The 22,241-nt window shown below is 36.8% G+C and overlaps 1 protein-coding gene across 3 annotated transcripts in view; it reads left to right on the forward strand.

Annotated features, from left to right (window-relative positions):
• Window positions 1–22,045, forward strand: part of LOC127415032 (uncharacterized) — a 53,255-nt gene extending 31,210 nt beyond the window's left edge. For all 3 annotated transcript variants that reach the window (XM_051653504.1, XM_051653513.1, XM_051653522.1), the window contains 12 exons: window positions 333–2,084; window positions 3,158–3,404; window positions 3,496–3,650; window positions 3,758–3,806; window positions 6,031–6,546; window positions 9,691–9,742; window positions 10,427–10,470; window positions 10,661–10,772; window positions 15,769–15,868; window positions 16,004–16,077; window positions 16,360–16,474; window positions 16,988–22,045. In XM_051653504.1, the coding sequence (XP_051509464.1) occupies window positions 333–2,084; window positions 3,158–3,404; window positions 3,496–3,650; window positions 3,758–3,806; window positions 6,031–6,546; window positions 9,691–9,742; window positions 10,427–10,470; window positions 10,661–10,772; window positions 15,769–15,868; window positions 16,004–16,077; window positions 16,360–16,474; window positions 16,988–17,078 (3,307 nt within the window). In that variant the 3' untranslated portion in view covers window positions 17,079–22,045. The remainder of the gene's footprint in view (window positions 1–332; window positions 2,085–3,157; window positions 3,405–3,495; window positions 3,651–3,757; window positions 3,807–6,030; window positions 6,547–9,690; window positions 9,743–10,426; window positions 10,471–10,660; window positions 10,773–15,768; window positions 15,869–16,003; window positions 16,078–16,359; window positions 16,475–16,987) is intronic.
• The last annotated feature ends 196 nt before the right edge of the window (window positions 22,046–22,241 follow it).

Consider the following 22,241-nt stretch of genomic DNA (forward strand, 5'->3'; position numbering starts at 1 on the left):
CACCTTCAAAGACATTAATTTGTTCAGCTAAGATTGTGAGCTGAGGTCTTCTGTGCTTTTATTCACATATAAAATGTGCAGCTGATTGTTTGCATGTTGCAAAGTTATGAAATATCTGGAGGCTGTTCTTGCAGAGTTAATGCAGTGGTGTGGTTGCTTGTTGAAAAGGGAGATGATGTATTGTGTTTGGTAAATATGAAATGTTCATGTAGAGTGTGCTCTGTAAGACTGATGATACTCAGAAAGTTCTGTGTGCTTAGGGGCAGCCCGTGTATTTAATAAAGTTTGCAAGACTAAAATAAATTTAGTGATACTGTATTCTTGTCCTTAAGGCCACAACATCATTTTGCCCAAGAGGTCTCTCTTTTCATCCAACCAAAAAAGGACATATTAATGGATGAAGAGACACTGCCAATGTCATTGACCTCACCATCCCCACAAACACTGAATAAACCAAAGCCTTTCCCAGAACAGACTGCTGTTCCAGCGTCAAAAGAACCAGTGCCATCAAGAAGGACAAAGAGGCAAGACATTATTCAAGAGACTTCCTCCTTATTGACACCAGGTTCCAATCCAGCTGGAAATGAGCCAAATGCCCAGAGTGACGAGATCTGCATTATAAAACAAACTGATCATTATACTCAGATTATATCACACAATGTACAGCATAATGGAAAGGACGTTAATTATCCAGAAAGAACGTCAGGCACAGTAAAAGCACTAACCATTCAAAGTTTTTTAGCTACAGCAGATGAGAGTCCATGTCTAGATAAAACGATTGAAAAAGATCGCCCGGCAGATGTACCTGTCCCAATGACTCGGACCAAGAAACGGCAAAGTGCTTCTTTTCCTGATGATACCATTGTGGCAGAGACAGACAAAAATATGATAGAAGTATCCAAAGATAGAATTTGTCCATCAGAATCAAAAAAAGAGAAGTCCACTCCCCAAGAAACTGTACCATCATGTGATAGCAAGATGGGAGAAAATGTTCCACTTTTGCCTCCCAAGGATTACCCATCACAACCAAATAGTGGGAAAACACTGGCAGTTACTCAATTATGTGCTCCTAAGAGGCGAAAAATTGAAGTTCGAACCAACAATGTTGCTGAAGCCAGTGGCAAAAAGAGTGAAGGAGAATTTGAAGTAAAGATCCCACTGCATTCTATCATCTCAGATGTCTCTCAGTCTGCCACAAGAGAGATCCAAGCTGAGAATGAACTGAATCTGAAAGAGCAGGTAAAGCTTGACTCTGATGTGAAAATGCAAATCAAATGCACAGATCTTCCAGTCCCAATACCTCATGTGAAAAAGCGTCTTAGTGGTTCTTTTCCAGATGATCTTCCAACTCCTTCATCCTCCCCTTTCCCTCAAGAGGATTCAGATAATACTATTCCCAAACAAGAAGAGCATCTGGACCCAAGTCTACCGGTTCCAATGCCACGTGTGAAGAAACGTCTAAGTGGTTTGTTTCCAGATGATCTTGTCCCCTCTCCTTGTCCACCCTTTCCAGCAGATTCAGTTGACTTAATGATCCTTGAGAGAGGACCAAGTGATACAAGCATACCTGTCCCAGTTCCCCGCTCAAAGAAGCGTCTCAGTGGCAGCTTCTCTGATGAGAACCCTCAAAGCTTTCCCCAAGTTTCGTATGCGACAGTCTCAGAAGAGGGCCAGCTCCCTCTCTCAGGAAATGAACAATATCCTGTTGAAGTGGCTAAAGAGGGTTCTTCACAACTTAAGTCACAACTGAGGACAGAAACAGGAATAGAGAGCCTTGAGTATTCATCCACATCAACGGGCAATGAAATGGAACTAAACAGAAAAGGCATTGAGGAGTCTGTTATGGAGATCGTTGGACAAATAGTTACTGATGAGACAGCTATGAGTGAAAAACAGAAATCTGGTGCTCCACAGGATGAAGATGTTTGTCAGGACAATTCAGAGAGGTCTGATTTAAAAAAGCAACTAAATGAAAAAGATCAAAGTGCTAAAGGAGAAAATGAAGCTGTTCTTCCTAAAGACAATGAGGTTAAATTGGGCACAGAGACTGTAGATGTCACATGTGTTGTCTTAGATGTGTCTAGGTAAGTCTTATAGAGTAGACTCTTGAAACCTTTGTTGTTGGTAAAAGTTTATCGCTTCATTTAGCTTAAATTTTAAATTAAATTTTTATTTGATTTGTAAGTGCTGCTGTTTGTCCTTAGATGTGTTCTAATGGCCTTTTGAGCAATAGTGTTGCTTTCATGACTTTTAAACACAATGCTAATTTCTGGGGATATATTAGTTTCACTTTAAACTTCAATTTTCTGTTTGTCTATGGTCTTTATGAAAAGATTATTTAAGTAAGGCATAATCTACAGTCAACTGGTTGTTATCGCAAAATAAACCCCAACAGGGTGGTTTACGTCGAGATCTTATATCACCCTGAAGGGTTTTATTTTGCGATAATGACCAGTAGCCTATGACCAGCAGGATAATATACAGGCTAACTGTATATTATCCCACTTATTACATGGCTACTTACCGAATCAAAAATCATTGAGCATAAAATATTAATTTTAGTTGAAATTATGTTATTATGTTAGAAGTAAGAGACTCTAGAACTGCTGATTTCAATGCCTGGTTAGTGTTGGGAGATTTGTTGGCATTTATATTGTGAAAATAACCATCTGACTGCTCAATTTTCCACTTATTACATGACTACTGGCCAAATGAATAAATAAATGTACATGAGATATTGATTTGAAATTATTTTATTGGTTTACTCATAGGGATCGCAGATATGAGAAGTAGGAGAGTTGACTCACAATACCCTGTTTTAATAGCACTTAATCCCCAGATGTGCAGTCATTATTCAGAAATTTCAGACCGCTGGATGATGTGATAGACCAATCAGAATCAAGTTTTCCAGAGAGCCGTGTAATAAATAAAAATAAATGATGGGGCAATCAAAGGTGCAATCAAAAAGAAACAAACAATGTATTTGTTTAGTTTTGTTGTTGTGCGTAATGCAACGAAATCTGAACATGTCTTTGAAGTTTGACAGCTATATCCCAACCTGTTCTCATTCCTTAAGTGTCCAATTTTGACGCTTGTGCAGAAGCTGTACATCTCCACATCCATGCATTTAGCATTTTCTATTGTTTCATTGTTCTAGACAAGAATCAGCTGAAGAATCCAATCTACCTGTGCCGATGCCTCGCGTGAAGAAACGTTTAAGTTCTTCTTTCCCAGAAGACAGCTCCAGTCCCAATGCTTCATCACCCAATCAAAATGAGGTTTCTGTAAAGGCCAGCGATGAGCCAACAGTGCCTGTTCGTAATAAAAGGAGGGCAGCAGGAACAGGGGCCATGGACTTTCAAGGAAGTTCCACAGATAAGACATCCACAGCTAGTGAAATAGAGGTTGGATTTGGTTCTCGCTCATCTTAATCATGTGCTGCAGTGATGTTAATGACTAGGTGGTTGATTTATTTATTTTTTTCTTCAATTACAGATAGCAAGCTTGGTGAGCTCAAGTCAGTCTCTGTTGGATTGGTGCCAAAAGGTCACAGAAGGTTACAAGGGCGTAAAAATCACTAACTTCAGCACCTCATGGCGAAATGGTCTTGCCTTCTGTGCCATCCTACATCACTTCCACCCAGATAAAGTGTGGGTGCTTTTTATGTGAAAGAAAGAAAGGAATTTTATATGGGCTACATATATTTGGTCAATCTCTCATGTCTTACTCAATATTTTGTTTGTTATTCTGTCTTTAGGAATTATGAAATGCTGGATCCATATGATATTAAACGCAACAGCAAGAAGGTGATCCTCCACTTTTCAATTTAAATAATAACTTTTTCATTTTTGTTTTGGTTCCTCATTTAGAAGAGATTCTGGTTTTAGCCTTTTTCTAGGTGTAGGCAAAATTTGCATGCAGCTGTTAAAATAATAGTACTATATTAAAATAAAGTGTATCTACCCCAAAAATCTTTATGTAGTTAGTTTTATGAATCACTTCCCAATATGTAGTGATTAAATGTACTAATTTGACCCTTTAAATTACTGTTATACGGTGCCTGGGAATATTCAAAATAAAATGTTATTTCATTAATCATCTCCATTTTTGCTTATTAATAAATATTATGTCGGACTATTATGTAGAGGGAATGAGATCATTTTCTCGTGGTCACGAGAAAAGAATGTCGATCCCTCAACATATTACCACGTGGCCACGACAAAACTAAGTGAACCGACACAAAGACGTGTGGTAGCTGGCGTTTAAATGGTTAAGTAAAAGCCATCTAAAACGCATTCTGAAAGTTATGGAAAATGCAAGTGAAAGAGACTGTCGGATTTGTCCCGGACGCATCCACGAATAGGATACCGCTGGATCTACACAAAATGTTTGGAAAATGGCATAATGCAATGAAAGAAGATATTTTTGTATTTTACATTTCTGTACTTCTGTTTCAGCTCCCTACCCTTATACATGGTTCTGTCTGCTTTTTGTTTTTGTATCCCGAAAGAAAGAGTTTCAGAGATTTTACACCTACTTCACGGCTTTTGCAGTCTTTTTTATCTTTTTGTTCGGACACTTCATACAAATGAACTAGTTAACATAAATGATTCACTGATTCACTTGAGGCCCTGTGCAACCTTGAAGGAACTATGCCTTCTTTCTGAAGCTAAATTAGTTAAAGGGATAGTTCACCTAAGAATGAAAATTCTTTAATCATTTACCCTCATGCTATCCTAGATGTACAGTATATGACTTTCTTCTGCTGAACATAAACAAAGATTTTTAGAAGAAGATTTCAGCTCTGTAGGTCCTTACAATGCAGGTGAATGGGTACCAAAAGTTTGAAGCTCCAAAAGGACATAAAGGCAGCATAATAATAATCCATATGACTCCAGTGGTTAATCCATGTCTTCAGAAGCCATATGATTAGTGTGGGTGAGAAACAGATCAATATTTAAGTACTTTTTTACTATTAATCTCCACTTTCGCTTTCACATTCTTCTTTTGCTTTTAACGATTTGCATTCTTTGTGCATATCGCCACCTACTGGGCAGGGAGGAGAATTTATAGTCAAAAAGGAATTAAATATTGATCCGTTTCTCACCCAAACCTATCATATCACTTCTGAAGGCATGGATTAAACCACTGGAGTCATATGGAATACTTTATGCTGCCTTTATGTGCATTTTGGACCTTCAAAGTTCTGGCCACCATTCACCTGTAGTGTATGGATCTACAGAGCTGAAATATTCTTTTAAAAATATCTGTTTGTGTTCAGCAGAAGAGAGAAAGTCATACACATCTGGGATGAGATGAGGGTGAGTAAATGATGAGAGAATTTTCATTTTTGGGTGAACTATCCCTTTAATTGCTGCTGTTTATCACTGTATTTCGACTCAGTTATATAAAAAGGCAATTACAAGTTTAATTTGTTTATATTTGGTGTAAATTCATATGTTCAATTTAATGTTGTCATCCTAATTGTTTAACATCACCCTAATATCATAATATAATTACATTTTTTATATATTAAGAAATATTTTCTTCTTTACATATTGCTTCAATGTAGTTGAGCTACTTTTTGCTTGACTGTAGTTTAACTACTTTAAGTTATGAGTAGCTTGTAGCATAGGAAGCTACAGTTTCAAAGTAGCTTCCCCAACACTTGTGTCCAGGTCATGTAAACTGAATATGAACTGCCCCTTTATGTTTTGGTTACAGTATTCAGAATAGTTGAGCAATATAAACACAAAGTCTCTTACATGTACAGTAGGCTTTTTATTGAGACATAAAGGCACATGTACATACAGTAGGACTATGGTGTGAAATATTTTTTGGCCCTGTTCTGTTGTTCTAGTCTTTAGACTAGTCTGCCAGTCCCGTTTTTAGATTTAACATGTTCATGGCTATTAGCTTTGTTATTTTGTGCTGATGAATCTAAAGGCTTGTTTTTTTTTAATGGAATGTTCATTTCAAGGTAAATGCTGCAATCATTATAATAATGTGTGATTCCTTGCTTACCTGTAGGCATTTGATGGTTTTGCCGAACTGGGCATCTCCAGGCTGATCGAGCCCTCTGACATGGTGCTGCTGGCAGTGCCCGACCGGCTCATTGTGATGACCTATCTCAATCAGATCCGCACATATTTCACGGGCCAGGAGCTCAGTGTCATACAGATTGAAAAGAATAGCAGTGAATCCAGTTACGCTGTTGGTGAGAAGAGGGAGGAAGCCGACCCTGAGGCAGCTGTTCGCTATTGTACTGAACGACTCCAGGGCAGCGGCATCACTCTAGAGACCAATGGAAACTTTGTTGAAAGGGACGTTAAGGGAGGTGCTGGGGCTTTCGTGCCACCTCCAAGAACTAAGCGAATGCAAGCTGGAGTCCCAGGGGGTGCTCAGCCTCCGGTGGCACCACCCAGAACTCACTTTAAGGCTTTTTCTCATGTCAAGGATGCAAATCTTGTGAAAAAGCGAAGATCGCTACTGCGGGGAGAGTCACTGGATGAAACTGAACTGTCAGAGCAGCCGAGTGCAACAGAGGTAAAACATTTAACTATATATTAGCATTTATGGTTAGTGCTAAAAAACTAGTTTAAGAGACTCAGATATGCAAGATACAATGTGACAAGCAAAAAAAACAAAACAAAAAAACAGCAAAAGTAATTTGTACCACTTCACACTCTCCACTGATACAGCTTAAAGACGTTTACATATTTGTCCAACCCTAATACTGAATGAATGATTAAGAGAAATGTGCAACCTAGTCTTATAGAATGAACGTTAAAATAACGTGCCGCTTTCTACGTTTTCCTGCAGTTTCCTGGTGAAATGAACACTTGAGGCGCTACAACAACTGTGCGTTTTATTCACTTTCACACAGATCACTGGCAGTGGCACAAACAAACAGAAAATGAACTAAAAATTCTTTCCAACACCACCAAACCCACTCAAAGCAATATTTAACCCATTTAAAAGCACAAAAAATATATGGAACCGTAGGAAATAATTACAGTTAAAGAACTGAATTAAATGAAAATCAATCAAATTATCAGTTGGAATGTATATTTTGAAAACTCAAAGGAAAACACTTAATGCCAGTGCATGCATCAAATGTAAGACTTTTTAATGCCAAAACCTTAATTTTTGCTAAATCAATTTAATGTCTATCAATATATTAATTATATACATTTTAATGGCATGTTATAACAAAAAATACAAACCAAAAAACAAAACACACTGTAATGTTGCCTAAACACTGGCCAATAGCACTACTTGAACATAAAGTTTGCCCTCTCCTTCTGGCTTGCAAATTTTTCAATGACTTTCTAGTTAAAGTCAGTCATCTCAGTCATCAGTCTCTTTTCCATTGACAGCATAGCCAATGCATTCAGCCTCTCCTGGGTCATGTTGTGTCTCAGAAAAGTCTTAATTCTTTTCAAGGTTGAGAAGCACCTCTCAGCTTCCGCTGTGGTCATGGGTGTGGTGATGAGGATCTTTAGGAGAGTGACAGTTTCTGAAAAGTCTTCTTCAAAATTGTTTACCATAAACAGCTGGAGTAGGTCCACAGCACCACAACATGCTTTGCACTCTTCCTTGCCGTAGATGAGACTAAGCTCTGTCTTCAGCTTACTTCTACTGAGCACTGGATAGGCCTTCAATGTGATGCTCAGTGCATCTTCAGGAAATGCCATCTTGTACTGTTCAAACCTGTCCCCTTGAAGTAGGGTGGCACTAACAAGGTGGTTTGTGAAGGAGAACCGTTTCCTGGTGTGTCCCAGTATGGTATTGCAGACCTACAGAGAGAAGGATAAAAACATAAACATTATGTAGTGACGACAATGTCAATTTCACCTGCAACATTTAAAATTACCAACCAACAAATATTCTAAATATGGAACAAATAAAGTTATTTTACTGCCACTATTACAGTTTATGAAGTCATAAGGAGAGTAGGAAGAAATTTTAATAATTAGCCAACTCTGAGGGCATTTACAGGGCCTTGGCTGCTGTCTTCAGAACAAAATGTGTTACGGAATTTTGGGATGTTTTTTGGGACAAGCTTATACAAATTTTGGAAAATATTTTTATTCCCCATCTTCACACCTATAAAGTGCAGTGCAACCAGCATATTAAAAAATCATGCTGAAGAACAGATGATGCTAACAATGCTACATCAAATAGACAATAAATTGTGGGAAAAAACAAATGAGGTTGTTTTATCTGATGAAAATGCCTCCAGTTAAACTACATTGTCATATTTTACCTTCTATGGGCATTTGTAAATTTCTTCTCACGTGTTTGTCTTTGATGATTTTAAAATATTATTGCTTAAATCTTGTAGCAAAGAATAGATCCTGAAGTTAAAGACATATATAAAAATAATAATATCAATTCAATTCCTCCTGTTGATCATACATACATGGCATAGTAAACAACTCTCTATCTGATGCTAAATATAAATGTCGGATCCACATCTTCCTAAAAGATTAAAATAAAAATACTATACTCCAGTGTAACATGGACTTTGACTGATTTCTACAACAAAAACTCACCTCTGCTGCAATCCTTTCATGGACCTTTTGGACTGAGTGACTGACGCCTCTTCGCTGGCTGAGTACCACCAATGCTGCTTTGGTCAACCATGGAATAGAGAGCATTTCTGCAAAGGAGAAAGCGAATTTAGCATAATAATGATAACAACAACAATAACAATAGGAAAAGAAGGAATACAGCTACTACCTGATCTTTTGTATGTCCTGCTGGAACTGCTGGATGCTCCCCTTGATATGAACCGAATCTATGTCCTTCTTCTGGAATTTGGCATAGAGGAGGTCCACATGTGGCATGATGTGGTGGAAAAGTTGCAGAAAGAACTTAAAATCCTGATCCTCCAGCAGCATGGCGAAGGCTCCTGCCTCTCTGACAGTAATGGGGTCAGAGTTACCCGAGTCTCCATCTGATGTTGCTGGATGTTGGTAGTCTATGGGCCGCTACTTTATCAAGAACACGTGTGCTTGGGTGATCTGCTAAAAAGCTGGCAAATCCACCAAAGTCAGAATACAAATTCTCACTTTGGCTATAAGAGAAGTGGCCTGTTGCATTATCAGGTTGAGCTGATGTGCATTTGAGTACACATCTTATATCTTCCTCTGAACATCTGCAGTGGCACCTCTCATCACGCTGGCTCCATCATATGCCTGGCAGATGAGCTTACTCTTCGGATCCTCAGGGAGCATGGCAGCAAGGTGCTCTTTTAGTGCTGTAGCAATGGAATCAGCTGTAGCTCAAAAAAATCTTTCCTGCACGTAATTTTGGTTTGCAAAACTGTTGCCAATGTCACGTAAGATCAGGCTGGAAATTTGGCTTGCAGTTGGTCTGTGTACTGTGTAGGGAATTTTTTTTTTTCTTTTCTAAAATAATCTTGCAAAATGACTGTGAATTCAAGATCATTATTTAAACCTCAGTTCCAGATTCTGGCATGTGCTCCCTGTTTGCTGCTGAGTGACTTCTTTGTTGCTTTATTTTCTTTAGTAAATAAAGTATTTGTGTTGTGTCATGTGAGGACATATCCTGAAGCAATTTAGTTTGATTACTAATTTGGACTAATTAGGTAAAATAAGTTTTAAATATTCAGTTAGACTACTATAATGCCACTGTTCATGATGGTGTTTTTTTTTTATACAGGTTGCATTAGGTCAAGCAGAAACTGAAGCAGCCAGAGGAGTTTCACAGTCACGTAAGTTCACGCTGCACTTTAACCTCAAAACATTCAGAGACTTTTTGGAATTTAAATTCTGTCACCCTCGCACCCTCAGGTTGTTTCAAACCCTTATGGCTTTTTTGACCCTTATGATACTTAATGAATGTCAAAGCTCATCTTTTTCAATACAATGGCAGTGGATAGTGCCTAACTTTAAAGCTTATTCACAATTTCACTGGTTTATTTAGTCCTGGAGCGCATTAATGTAAACCCATTTGGTGTGCTCTCCGTAATGTAGGGGTTTGAGCACAGGACTGAGCTTGAGCTCTGAGATCTGTGGGAAGAGACATGCCATGTGACAGTCTTTTTCTGTTTTTGCGTTCTTTGCTTTCTTTTGAACACATTGTCTTATGCATAAAAATAACTCACTCTGTGGGGGCATTTATGGTCATTTATACCCTACACATGAATTGATTAAAACATTTAATTTTGTGTTCTGCATAAAAAATAAAGTAATACGGGTTTAGAACAACATTAGGGTGAGTGAATGGGGACAGTTTTTATGTTTGGGTGATTATTCCTTTAAATTGTTAAGTCATGCATTCTCTGCAAGTTTCACTGTTTCATTTGTAAAACAGTAGAAAACTATTGTATGTAATTTGGTGACTTGTCATATCTACTATTCTTCTTTTTTAATTATGTGTTTTTGTCTTTGTATAGAAAACACAGAGTCCCATGCAGAAGGCACTGCAGAAGAAAAACAGGTCATTAATTTCTTGATTTTCAGTTTGTGTGTTGATGAAAGATGATAAATAGATCTAGATGTATGGATGGACAGACAGACTGACAAAAAGACAGACAGACAAAACATGACCTCAGTCAGTATTTAAGTAATCAATATTCAAGTGTCACTACAGTGGGTTTTTCTCTCTGTGTTTTGATTTGTATGTGCAGGATGTCAGTCAGTATGTTCTCAGTGAGATGCAGGCTCTGGAGGCTGAACAGAAGCAGATAGATCACAGGGCAGCCATCGTGGAGAGGAAATTAAGAAGTCTTATGGAATCTGGTAAGAGATTGGTGGAAATAAGAGACCCAGGATGGGAAGTCAAGAGCACTAAATGACACAGCAAAAGAAGGCAGGAAAATTACAGAAACGTGAATAGGATAAATATCAGCCGGCATTCTTTGAGGATAACTCATAACTAATATTAGTAGAATAGTAGGTAGTGGAATATTACACCATTCCTCAAGTACAAAAGCCTTCAATTTGTTACAGGATAAAGGCGGTAGAAATCTCCTATGCTTCTGCATACAGGACACGTGACGCAAATTTTGTCATCAGCAGAGTGCTCGAGCACTGAACGTGTGTGGCCACGATTTTTCTAACTCATTTTTCTCTGAAAGCGCAGTATGTGTATGCACCTGGAATTATTTGCAATAATTAGTAGTGTTGGGTTCGAGTCGAGTCCGAGTAAAGTCAGAGTCTTTAAACAATCGAATCCGAGTCCAAAAGGGGCTGAGTCGGACTCAAGACCGAGTCCATAACAGGCCGAGTCTGAGTCCGAATGAATCTGTTCATGAATCTGAATTCAAATTGTAACTGTAAACTCGACATCAATATTTTAAGCTTATTTTAAACTTCACAACTAAGAAAAACACCTCTATATTTTATGATTTAGTTCCCTGCTGAACAAACTTCAAAGTGGTTTCAGAATGAAAGCATATGCTTTAGGTGTATGAAGACAAAACTGTCCTTCAGCACACTTCTTATTGCGTTCTGTTGACATTTTAATTATTTGTTGCTCCACTCAAACATAAACTAAAGAAAGTGAAAACTGCATTAGTCATTAAAACCAAGGTTATGTTTTGAATTGTAATTGTAGTTTTTTATTTCTACTTCATTTTCAGTTTCTCCTTTCAGTTTAGTTTAGATTTATCAAAAATGATCCCTATCTAAAGAAATAATATAGACTGAGATTTCTTTCTTGTCTCTATCTGCCGACTGGTTTGGGAAAATAATGAGTAAACACAGTAGTAATTAGCACTCGCTGAGAAGTTACATCTCACGACTTGACTGCAAATGCTACATCCGAAAACACTGGTAAAGCCCACTGCTAATATTAGGGCCATTTAACACGGACATGATTGTTAATTCGCGGAAAATGTGAGGCAGTTCTACGCACTACTTGTGCACCTAAAACCCTGATGTGTCTGTGTTATCGTCTTAAAAAAAATAAGAGGTATCATAAAAATATATTTAGTACTACCTTGAAGAAGCTATTTGACAACAGATACTCTCATATATTCCACAAGACAAAAATAGTAACTGAATTTAAACAAATTATCCAGTTCAAAAGTTTACATTCCCTTGGTTCTAAAAGGGATAGTTCACCCAAAAATGAAAATTCAGTCATTGTTTACTCAACCGTGTTGTTATAACTCCATATGTTTTTTCTTTCTTTTTCTTAACACAAAGGGAGTAATTGTGAAAAGAATAAAATAAAATTGTGCTCAGTGATGACACAAAATGGCAGTTTATGGTGACCACCTCTTCTAGCTTCAAAAGGACACAAAAGTATAATTCAGAAGTCTAATAAATTATTGTATGTGACTCATGTCTTGGTCTGAAGGAATATGATAAGATTTGGTGAGAAACAAACCGAAATCTGATGTATTATTAAGTGAAACTCTTCACCGACCATTGATCTCCTGTGTGCGTTCATGAGACAGACTGCACGTGAGCTTTAGAGCTACTTGCACGAGAGCAAACCCTTTAATATGGTGTGTTACTTTCTCTACGATTAATGACTGTTTGTGTAATAATTGTTCATGAGTCAATGCTTTGTCCTGAGCTGTGAAGCTGCCTACTTTTCTTAAGGAAAATACGGTACATTCTTTGGTTTCCCAGCATCTTCTGCACATTTGAGTTCTTCCAGTCAGTGGCTAAATGATATAGACATCCAGCTTTTGACACTTAGGACAATTGATGGACACATACACAACTATTACAAAAGGTGCAAACATTCATTGATGCTCAAGAAGGCAACACGAGAACCAAGGGGATGCAAACTTTTGAACAGGATGATTTGTGTAAATTACAGTACATTTTGTGTGATGTAGCTTTTGAAGGTGTAACGAGGCAAACGTGGAATGAGGATCTAAATGCAGCTTTTAATGGAGACCAAAAATAAACAAAGTAACTCAGAATAGAATGAAACAAAAACACGGGAAACCAAGCACAGAACAAGACAACACATATGAAGACTGACAAAGAAACCAGGGGAAAACAAGGGAACGAGGAACATCTTTTCAATTCAACATAAAATTTCAACATAAAAGTCAGCACAAAAACAGGGAATATGTGACAGAAGGGAAGTACTACATAAAATATATAATCTTTTATCTCTTATATTTGCATACCTTCTGAAAGGGGTGTGAAAACGTATAGGCCTAAATAAAAGGGGTATGCAAATGTCTGCAATATATAGTTTGTGAAAATGAATATTTTATTTTATATTTAGTTTTTCACTATTTAACCACATTTTAGCTTTTTTTAATTTACAGATTCCACATAGCCTATTTTATCCATATAATTTCATATTGCATGTGTAATTATGAGTAGACTTGTCATGTCAGGTACACATTTTAACACAAAATTCACAACATTGGAACCTAAAATTCAAAATACAATCCCCAAGTCTCAACATTTAAAGAATGTTCCGGGTTTAGTACAAGTTAAGCTCAATCAACAGCATTTGTGGCATAATACTTTGTGATTATCACAAAAATTAATTTCGACCCGTCTCTGCTTTTCTTTAAAAAAAGCACAAATCTGTGTTACAGTGAGGCACTTACAATGGAAGATGGAAGGTTTAAAGGCAGAAATGTGAAGCCTATAATTTTATAAAAACACTTACAATAATTCTTCTGTTAAAACTCATGTATTATTTGATCTGTAAAGTTGTTTAAATAGTCATTTTTACAATCATTTTAGAGTTTTGGGGTTTGTTGACATTACATCGTCATTACAAAGAAGTTGTAAAATTGGCTATAACTTTACACATATGTGGTTAGTAAGTGATTTTATCACACTGAAATCATTTTAACACACATATCCTATATGTCTTGTGTCTATACTTTTGAAACAGTCAGTATTTTAATGTTTACAGATTTACCCCATTCACTTCCATTGTAAGTTCCTCACTGGAACACAGATTTTTGCTTTTTTTTAAAGAAAAAGAGGTACGAGTCGAAATTAATTTTTGTGGTAATCAATATTATGCCACAAATGCTTTCAATTGAGCTTAACTTGTATTGAACCTGGAATATTCCTTTAAGTGCTTGTACTGTGTAAAAGTGCAGTTTAGCTGTCTAAATGTGACACTTATCTGATTTACCTCCATGCTCGTGGGGAAAATGAACATTCAGAAAACGCCCTGCTTACATTTTCATGTGTTGCGCGAAGACATGAACCGGCTTCTTTCAGCTCATTGTTGAAAACACATTGCATTATTTTGGGCATTTGCGCTGACTGACAGGACAAAGTGCGCATGATGTCATTGCCATGGTAACCGGTACATTTCAGCTGATTTGCTGAAGATGAGAATTAATGTATCGTCAAATCAATGTGCAAATCTGACAACGCAACAAATTAGATTTTCTTCTCTGCAAACAATACCAGAGACAATAGCGAGAAGGACAATGAGGATATTTAATTTAAGAATAAAAAAAATCAGTGACCCTACCAAAAACCATGACTGTCCTGTGTAATAAATCAGGACGTTTGTTCACCCAATCAATAATTAAATTATAAACAAAACATTTCACTGCCCAAAATAACTTCATATTTCATTGTGCATTTTATTGTGGAAAAAAACTGTAAAGGAACATATTTTAAGCAGCTCGTCAATGCTTTTAAAATAGAAAAACAATAAATAGGTGCTGTTTATCTGTTTTTCAGAGTTGCAGTCTGCTATAGCAATAACAGTTTTTTTCCCAACTATTTAATAAGTTACAGTTAATTCATCAAGGAACAGTTTAATTTGACAACACTGCGTGGACCACAAAAGACTACAGATGCCTACATGTGTGGATACATTATGCCTAAAAAGACTTAATAATATTTTTCAGAATTTTTATTTTGATATGTTGTTTTAGTAAACTGTGAGAGACATGATGTGGGTGACTGGACTTAATTAAGTTGTTAACCACGACGAAACCGCTATGCGAGCACCGTCTTGGCTGCACAAACACCGCGTGTGCGATTTTACATGTTGTCAGGTCCCGTGCATTGGCTACATACCTGTCTTTGTGTGTTAACTGTGCCAGCCACCTTGGTAATTGATGTTATACAGCAGTCTCCGTAGTAACATTCAAGCGTATTAGTTGACTGAATGCCACTCTGAAGGTGTGTTTTCTTAACACAGTGAAACAAACTCTGGCTACGTCTATGATATCAGGGGGTGCATCCGAGTCCGTGACAAGTCCAAGTCCATTAAAATTGGACTCGGACTCGAGTACCCCAACTCTACTAATTAGTGGGTCCACAAGGTGGCAACATTCATAGTTGAGCCGTTGCTTTCACGAAAAAGGGCTAGAAGATGTAATCGCAAAAAAAATAGAAAGAAAAAAGATGTTATCCCGGCTAAACTACAGGAGACAAATGTAGAAACAACAACAATGGATGTGCATGTCAAGAGTGTGTGTGTTTGGAGGTCAGAAGCTACCTGCATTTGTATAACTTGAGTCTGAAGGAATATAAATACATCTTTGTGGGTCTAAACTCCTGAAGAGATATAGTCCATTCTCTCATAGCAGTCTTAGCGCCAGCGTATGCTTGCACAGTAAAATGGAGTGCACAAAGTCTAGCGTTGTAATGTACGCAGATGCTAAGCGTTCGCGTCAAAACCGTATTGTATACTTTGGGCTGAACACCCATATGAACTTGAAGATGATTTTCTTCTACTGTGCCATAACTCATTATACAGTGTGATTGTATGCAATTTACAATGCAGTCTATTAATGGGATTTGATGAACTTGAGCTCTCATTATGCACTTACAGGTAGTGATCGTGTAGAAGAAGAGAAACTGATTCAGGAGTGGTTCACTCTGGTCAACAAGAAGAACGCTTTGATCAGGAGACAAGACCATCTACAGTTATTGTACGTGATTCCACACTTATTCTTCCTGACTTCATGCATTCCTTAATAGTAATTTAGAGTGTCAATCTTGATACCTCATTTGAAGAGTGTTTGATTCAAGACACATTACTAATTACCATTCCTGCTGCGTGACAGGCAAGAAGAGCAAGATTTAGAGAGGAGGTTTGAGATGCTGAAAAAAGAGCTTCAAGATCTAATGGCTGTAGAAGGTATGACAGAACACACTTTACTAGTGTTCTCTCATACTGTTGTAATATGTTTTGATTACAGATAAACTAAATGGGGGATGGATGACATAGAAATCCAGAAAATATCTTGTACAGATATTCAGGATCATCTGAATGTGTTTTTCATTTGTTAAAGACATTTCACCACTCATCTAAGTGACTTCATCAGTTGGAAGACTCGATCTCTTACTGTCCTCTCATTATCCTCTTTCCATTCCTCCTCATCATTGTTCTGTTTGTCTTATTCTGGTTGTTAAACTGTAGAATGGAAGAAAACCCAGGCCCATAAAACCAGAGAGCAGTTGTTGCTGCAGGAGCTGGTGTCTATAGTCAACCAGAGGGATGAGCTAGTGCATGACATGGACGCCAAAGAAAGAGGGTGAGATTTATTCACATTGTAATGTATACATGCAATGTTTCAACTCTATGAAACGCTACCTATTTCTATCAAATATACCTTAAATATATATCATTGTTTTAGTCTGTAAAGAAATGAGACGTGTTCAGATATTGTCAGTTTACTCATGATTTTTGCCTGGTGGACGATAAAACATGCCAAAAAGATTCCATAGACTTACAATGAAGGAGTGACCTGAGCCATATCTTAGGACCAGGATATCATAGAGACTTGTAAGGTGTGCTTTATATGGATCAGTAAGCAACCACCTAACAACAACCACCAAGAACACCCTCACAACCATCTAGCAACACCCTAGTAACCATCCAGAACACTTTAGCAACTGCATAGCAATACCCTAGCCTATCATGGCAGCAACTTGTGCATGGACAAGCACCACTCAGATTTTCTTCAGAAAATGTAAAAATCTAGTTTATCATAACCTTTTTTGCTTCCCCGTTGCTCTCTTTCTTTTTCTGTCATTTCATCCTCAAGGGCTCTTGAAGAGGAAGAAAGGTTGGAGAAAGGTCTGGAAATGAGGCGCAGAAAGTATGGAAGTCGGAAAGAGAAGTGTGTGTTACAGTGAGGAATGCTGTGCACCTGCGGTAATGCAGGACCGTCTCATTAAACACTTTGCTGATGGACTAATGTGGTGTGTGTGTGGACCATATCACAGTAAATGCCAATGGAGGACACGACTAGATGAATCCTTATGTTGGAAAGAAATTTGAGTATGAGCGCCAGAGAATGTTTATTGTGGGTGGATTGAGAGTTGTTTCTTTTTAGAGACATTTTAAGCAGTAGAATGTTTTGTGTGATGAATGGACATTTGTAATGGTCCATGGTATTCTGAAAGCACTTCTTGTTTTGAAATGTAGAAGCTTTTAGTCTAAATATACAAACAGGTGGCCTTTGCAGTGTTATTTACTTGATTATTTAACTAGTTTGTCACTTGCAGTGATTTTAAGCATATCTCAGATGTCAAAGTTATGTAACATTTTATAAAAATGTACACTGGTGGCCAAATGTTTGGAATAATGTACAGATTTTGCTCTTATGGAAAGAAATTGGTACTTTAATTCACCAAAGTGGCATTCAACTGATCACAATGTATAGTCAAGACATTAATAATGTAATTATAAAATAGAACTTCTTAAACTACTTCAAGTTCTCATTAAAAAATCCTCCACGTGCAGCAATGATCCTGCAAATCAATGATAGCTTTGCAGATCCTTGGCATTCTAGCTGTCAGTTTGTCCAGATACTCAGGTGACATTTCACCCAACGCTTTCTGTAGCACTTGCCATAGATGTGGCTGTCTTGTCAGGCACTTCTCACGCACCTTACAGTCTAGCTGATCCCACAAAAGCTCAATGGGGTTAAGATCCATAACACTCTTTTCCAGTTATCTGTTGTCCAATGTCTGTGTTTCTTTGCCCACTCTAACCTTTTTTTTTTCTGTTTCAAAAGGGTCTTTTTCTTTGCAATTCTTCCCATAAGGCCTGCACCCCTGAGTTTTCTCTTTACTGTTGTACATGAAACTGGTGTTGAACGTGTAGAATTCAATGAAGCTGACAGCTGAGGACATGTGAGGCATCTATTTCTCAAACTAGAGACTCTGATGTACTTATCCTCTTGTTTAGTTGTACATCTGGCCCTCCACATCTCTTTCTGTCCTTGTTAGAGCCAGCTGTCCTTTGACTTTGAAGACTGTAGTGTACACCTTTGTATGAAATCTTCAGTTTTTTGGCAATTTTAAGCATTGTATAGCCTTCATTCCTCAAAACAATGATTGACTGACGAGTTTCTAGGGAAAGCGGTTTCTTTTTGACCATTTCTGATCTAATATTGACCTTAAGATATGCCAGTCTATTGCATACTTTGGCAACTCAAAAAAAAATAAAAAAACACAAAGACAATGTTAAGCTTCATTTAATGAAACAAACAGCTTTCAGAAGTGTTTGATATATGGCAAGTGATTTTCTAGTACCAAATTAGCAATTTAGCATGATTACTCCAGGATAAGGTGTTGGAGTGATGGCTGCTGGAAATGGGGCCTGTCTAGATTTGATCAAAAATGACTTTTTTCAAATAGTGATGGTGCTGTTTTTTACATCAGTAATGTCCTGACTATACTTTGTGATCAGTTGAATGCCACTTTGGTGAATTAAAGTACCAATTTCCTTCCGAAACAGCTAAATCTGTACATTATTCCAAACTTTAGGCCGCCAGTGTACACAAACTCGCAGTTTGAACGAAGGATATTAGTGTTAAGAAGTCCACTTTTAAAGAATAGAAAAATGTTTGTTAGGTGTTCTGTTAGGAAGGTTATGTGTCCAACTAACCAATAAATGCAGACAAGGTGTGAATTTGTAGCCAAATATAAGGACAGTTGTGATGTTGGCATATATAATTATGCATAGGTTAATGGGAGTAAAACAAGGGTAGCATTTTAACTGTTGCACAAGGCTAAGAAGCAGTCCACTTTTTCATTTAGGGGAAGTTCCAAATAACAGGCTAAAATTTTGACCTTTTCATTAAAATAAAACTTTGCCATATGAAAATACACATAAAGAAACAAGTTTATTTTTTTTTTACATGTAATATCTTCATCTGATTAAATATACATACGTACATTTGCAAATTTTATTAATAGTGATAAAATGCCACAACTAAAATTTTGGAAATTGCAAAGTATTGTGTAAAGTTAAGGTCAAAATCCTTCCAAAATCTTCATTAATGCCTGTAGTACCTACCCTTAAGGTACTTTATTTGGTTATTATGGTAATGACCTACACATCGTGTGACATCTAAATGACCCCTAAAAGTACTGTTACAAGAGTTGCTTATCCTTTAGATATCAAATCATTATTTGTTTTTGTCTAGACATATTTAGTCTTAAAACTGCCCCTTCGGTTTGTTCTTTAGAAAACAAAGTTTAACAAATTCAACTTGTTATGTTATTAAGTGTTATTTGTTGATGTTATACATATCATAAGATATTTTATGATGATTAAATCCAGAGTGACATTCTGGATATTTTGGATATTTGTTTGTTGAAAGAATATTTGTCTGTATATGCCAAAGCAAAAGATGTGGAGCATGAAAGACACAAATCCTCACTCAATGGATAACCAATATCTTCCTCTAATATCAAATGTGAGTAGAGAATGCATATAAGGCGAGAGTGTGTATGAACTTTAAATGTAAGCATGTTTTAAATATCTGAATCTAGAGTTGGGGTACTCGAGTTCAGACTCGAGTCCGAGTCACGAGTCCAATTTTAATGGACTTGGGCTTGTCACGGACTCGGATGCATTTTTTACTCGAGCTTCTCGGACTTGGGATTTTTTTCAGAGTCCGGCAGAGTCCATGGCATTTGTGATGCAATGAAAAACAAACAAACAAACAAACAAAAAAATAATGTAACATAGGGTGACCATACATCCTCTTTTCCCCAGACATGTCCTCTTTTTCAGACCTGAAAAAAGCGTCCGGCCGGGATTTCAAAATTGCCTCTGAATGTCCGGGATTCATATTCATGTACTCTTTACAGTTAGTACTATCATACATTCTGTTTATTTGATACTGCACATCAGTTTTCATGTGTATATGTCCTTACGTGTGATTATTCTGGCTGAGAGCAGCAGCGCGCACTCTTTCAAAGTACTTTCTCTCTCTCTCTCGCCTGTGCTCTATGTGTGTGCGGGAAAGAGATCACCATTCGCCAGACGTGCTCTGCCACTCTCATCCAGAAACATCAATAACGTATGTACACTTTTGAAAGTACGTTCCCCAACTCTGCAAATTATTAAATAGAACAGGTTTTATTAGACTCACTCTTATACGCAAAGTCATTTCTAACTGAAAATGTTGACTATATCGAGACAAAATCAAATTTACTACGTATTAGGGACATTTAAACTAATATGACGGATGAAATAGACCATGATGGAAATTGTACAACTCAGTCCATCACATATTTATACTTGCTTTTCAATGGCAAAAAAGTCAGAAAATGCAATGAAGAACAGAAGTCTCAATTCACTTATTATCCAAACTAAATATAACGTGAAAACAAACGTCAGTCCAAGGTGAGTTTGTCAAAAATTTGATCTTGATTTTAGGGAAGTAGGCCACACCTGGACACATCAGGAGGACTGAAAAGTGTGAAGTGTAGTATATATTTTTTAATGGTATCTGATCTTTTCTGTTTTTATTATATGTTGTTGTATTTAATTTTATGGGCATTATTAAATGTTTTAATATTACCATTTATTAAATGTATTTAATTACATTACACGTATTTCACCCATAATTTTAGATAAAACTAAACTAAACTGAATGGACAAATTGAAAATGAAGTAGAAAAAAAACTAAATAAATCGAAATAATAATAATTGGTTGTAATGACAAATGCAGTTTTCACTTTCTTTAGTCTATGTTTGAGTGGAGGGGAAAAAGCAACAAATAACTGAAATGTCAACAGAATGCAATAAGAAGTGTGTTGAAGGACAGTTTTGTCTTCATACACCTAAAGCATATGCTTTCATTCTGAAACCAATTTGAAATTTGTTCAGCAGGATCCTAATACTTTTTTGTTTGTTTGTTTTTTTGCATTTATATTGACAAATTGTTTTTCTTAATTTTGAAGGTTAAAATCAGTTTGAAATATTGATGTTGAGTTTACGGTTACAACTGGAATTCAGATTCATGAACAGATTCATTCGGACTCAACTCGGACTCAGCCTGTTATGGACTCGGTCTTGAGTTAGAATCAGCCCCTTTTGGACACTGACTCAACTCTGACTCGGTTGTTTAAAGACTCGGACATGACTCGGACTCGACTAAGGTGGACTCAAACCCAACTCTATCTGAATCTATTAAAATAGTTCTATTTGGGATTATTACAAGTATAACATCATATTTAATCCATGAATGGTACCAAATGTTAAAGTCAAGCATTCGTGCTCTTTTTGAGGAATGATGTTATACTTGAGTGAATGGATGTTTAGCGAGTCTCTGCTCATTGAATTGTCATTATTCTTTGGCCACTGTTTACCTTTAGTTTGAAATGTCTTTTTCTTTTTCTTTTTTTTTCATTATTCATATGTGGTTAAATTATAAATTGTTTTTGAACAGTCCTCATATCAACTAATACACTACGGTTGACATGCTGGGAAATGAAATTTTTTAAAGATTATGTATTGCATCTGAATTTGTATCTGTAAGAGGCTCACAGATAAGGCTATAAAATGTCACTGTATCTTTTAGTTTTGATAGCAAAGCTCAGAACAACAGTAAACAGAAACCATATCCATTTAATTTACAGTATTTGCACTGTCTTCAAGTTTTTGAGTACATATAACATTTGTTCAGCAGTAACTTGTATGCTTTAATGTACAGCAAGATTCATATTTTGTGATCTTGGAAAGGACAAAAAAGGTAGAAAGATGTGAGCAAGAGAAAATGTCAATACCTTTTTTTTGTTTTTGTTTTTGTTTTTGTTTTATTTGAACAACTGAATTAAAAAAGCCACTCGTTCTTTATTAATGCTGACAATGTTCTTTATTATTGTAATAATGAAATTATGCTGGTTAGGTTGCCCTTCCCTGAATATTAGAGTTCCCCTGTCTCTTTTCTTCTGTCCACACACACACACGCACACATGTATCCACACATAATAATCTCTCTATAGTCTACTAAAGAGGGAGTTGTTTACTGTAATACAGGGTGCTAATGCCAGACA

Source organism: Myxocyprinus asiaticus, chromosome 2, assembly GCF_019703515.2.
Source record: "Myxocyprinus asiaticus isolate MX2 ecotype Aquarium Trade chromosome 2, UBuf_Myxa_2, whole genome shotgun sequence".
NCBI classification, from domain to species: Eukaryota; Metazoa; Chordata; class Actinopteri; order Cypriniformes; family Catostomidae; genus Myxocyprinus; species Myxocyprinus asiaticus.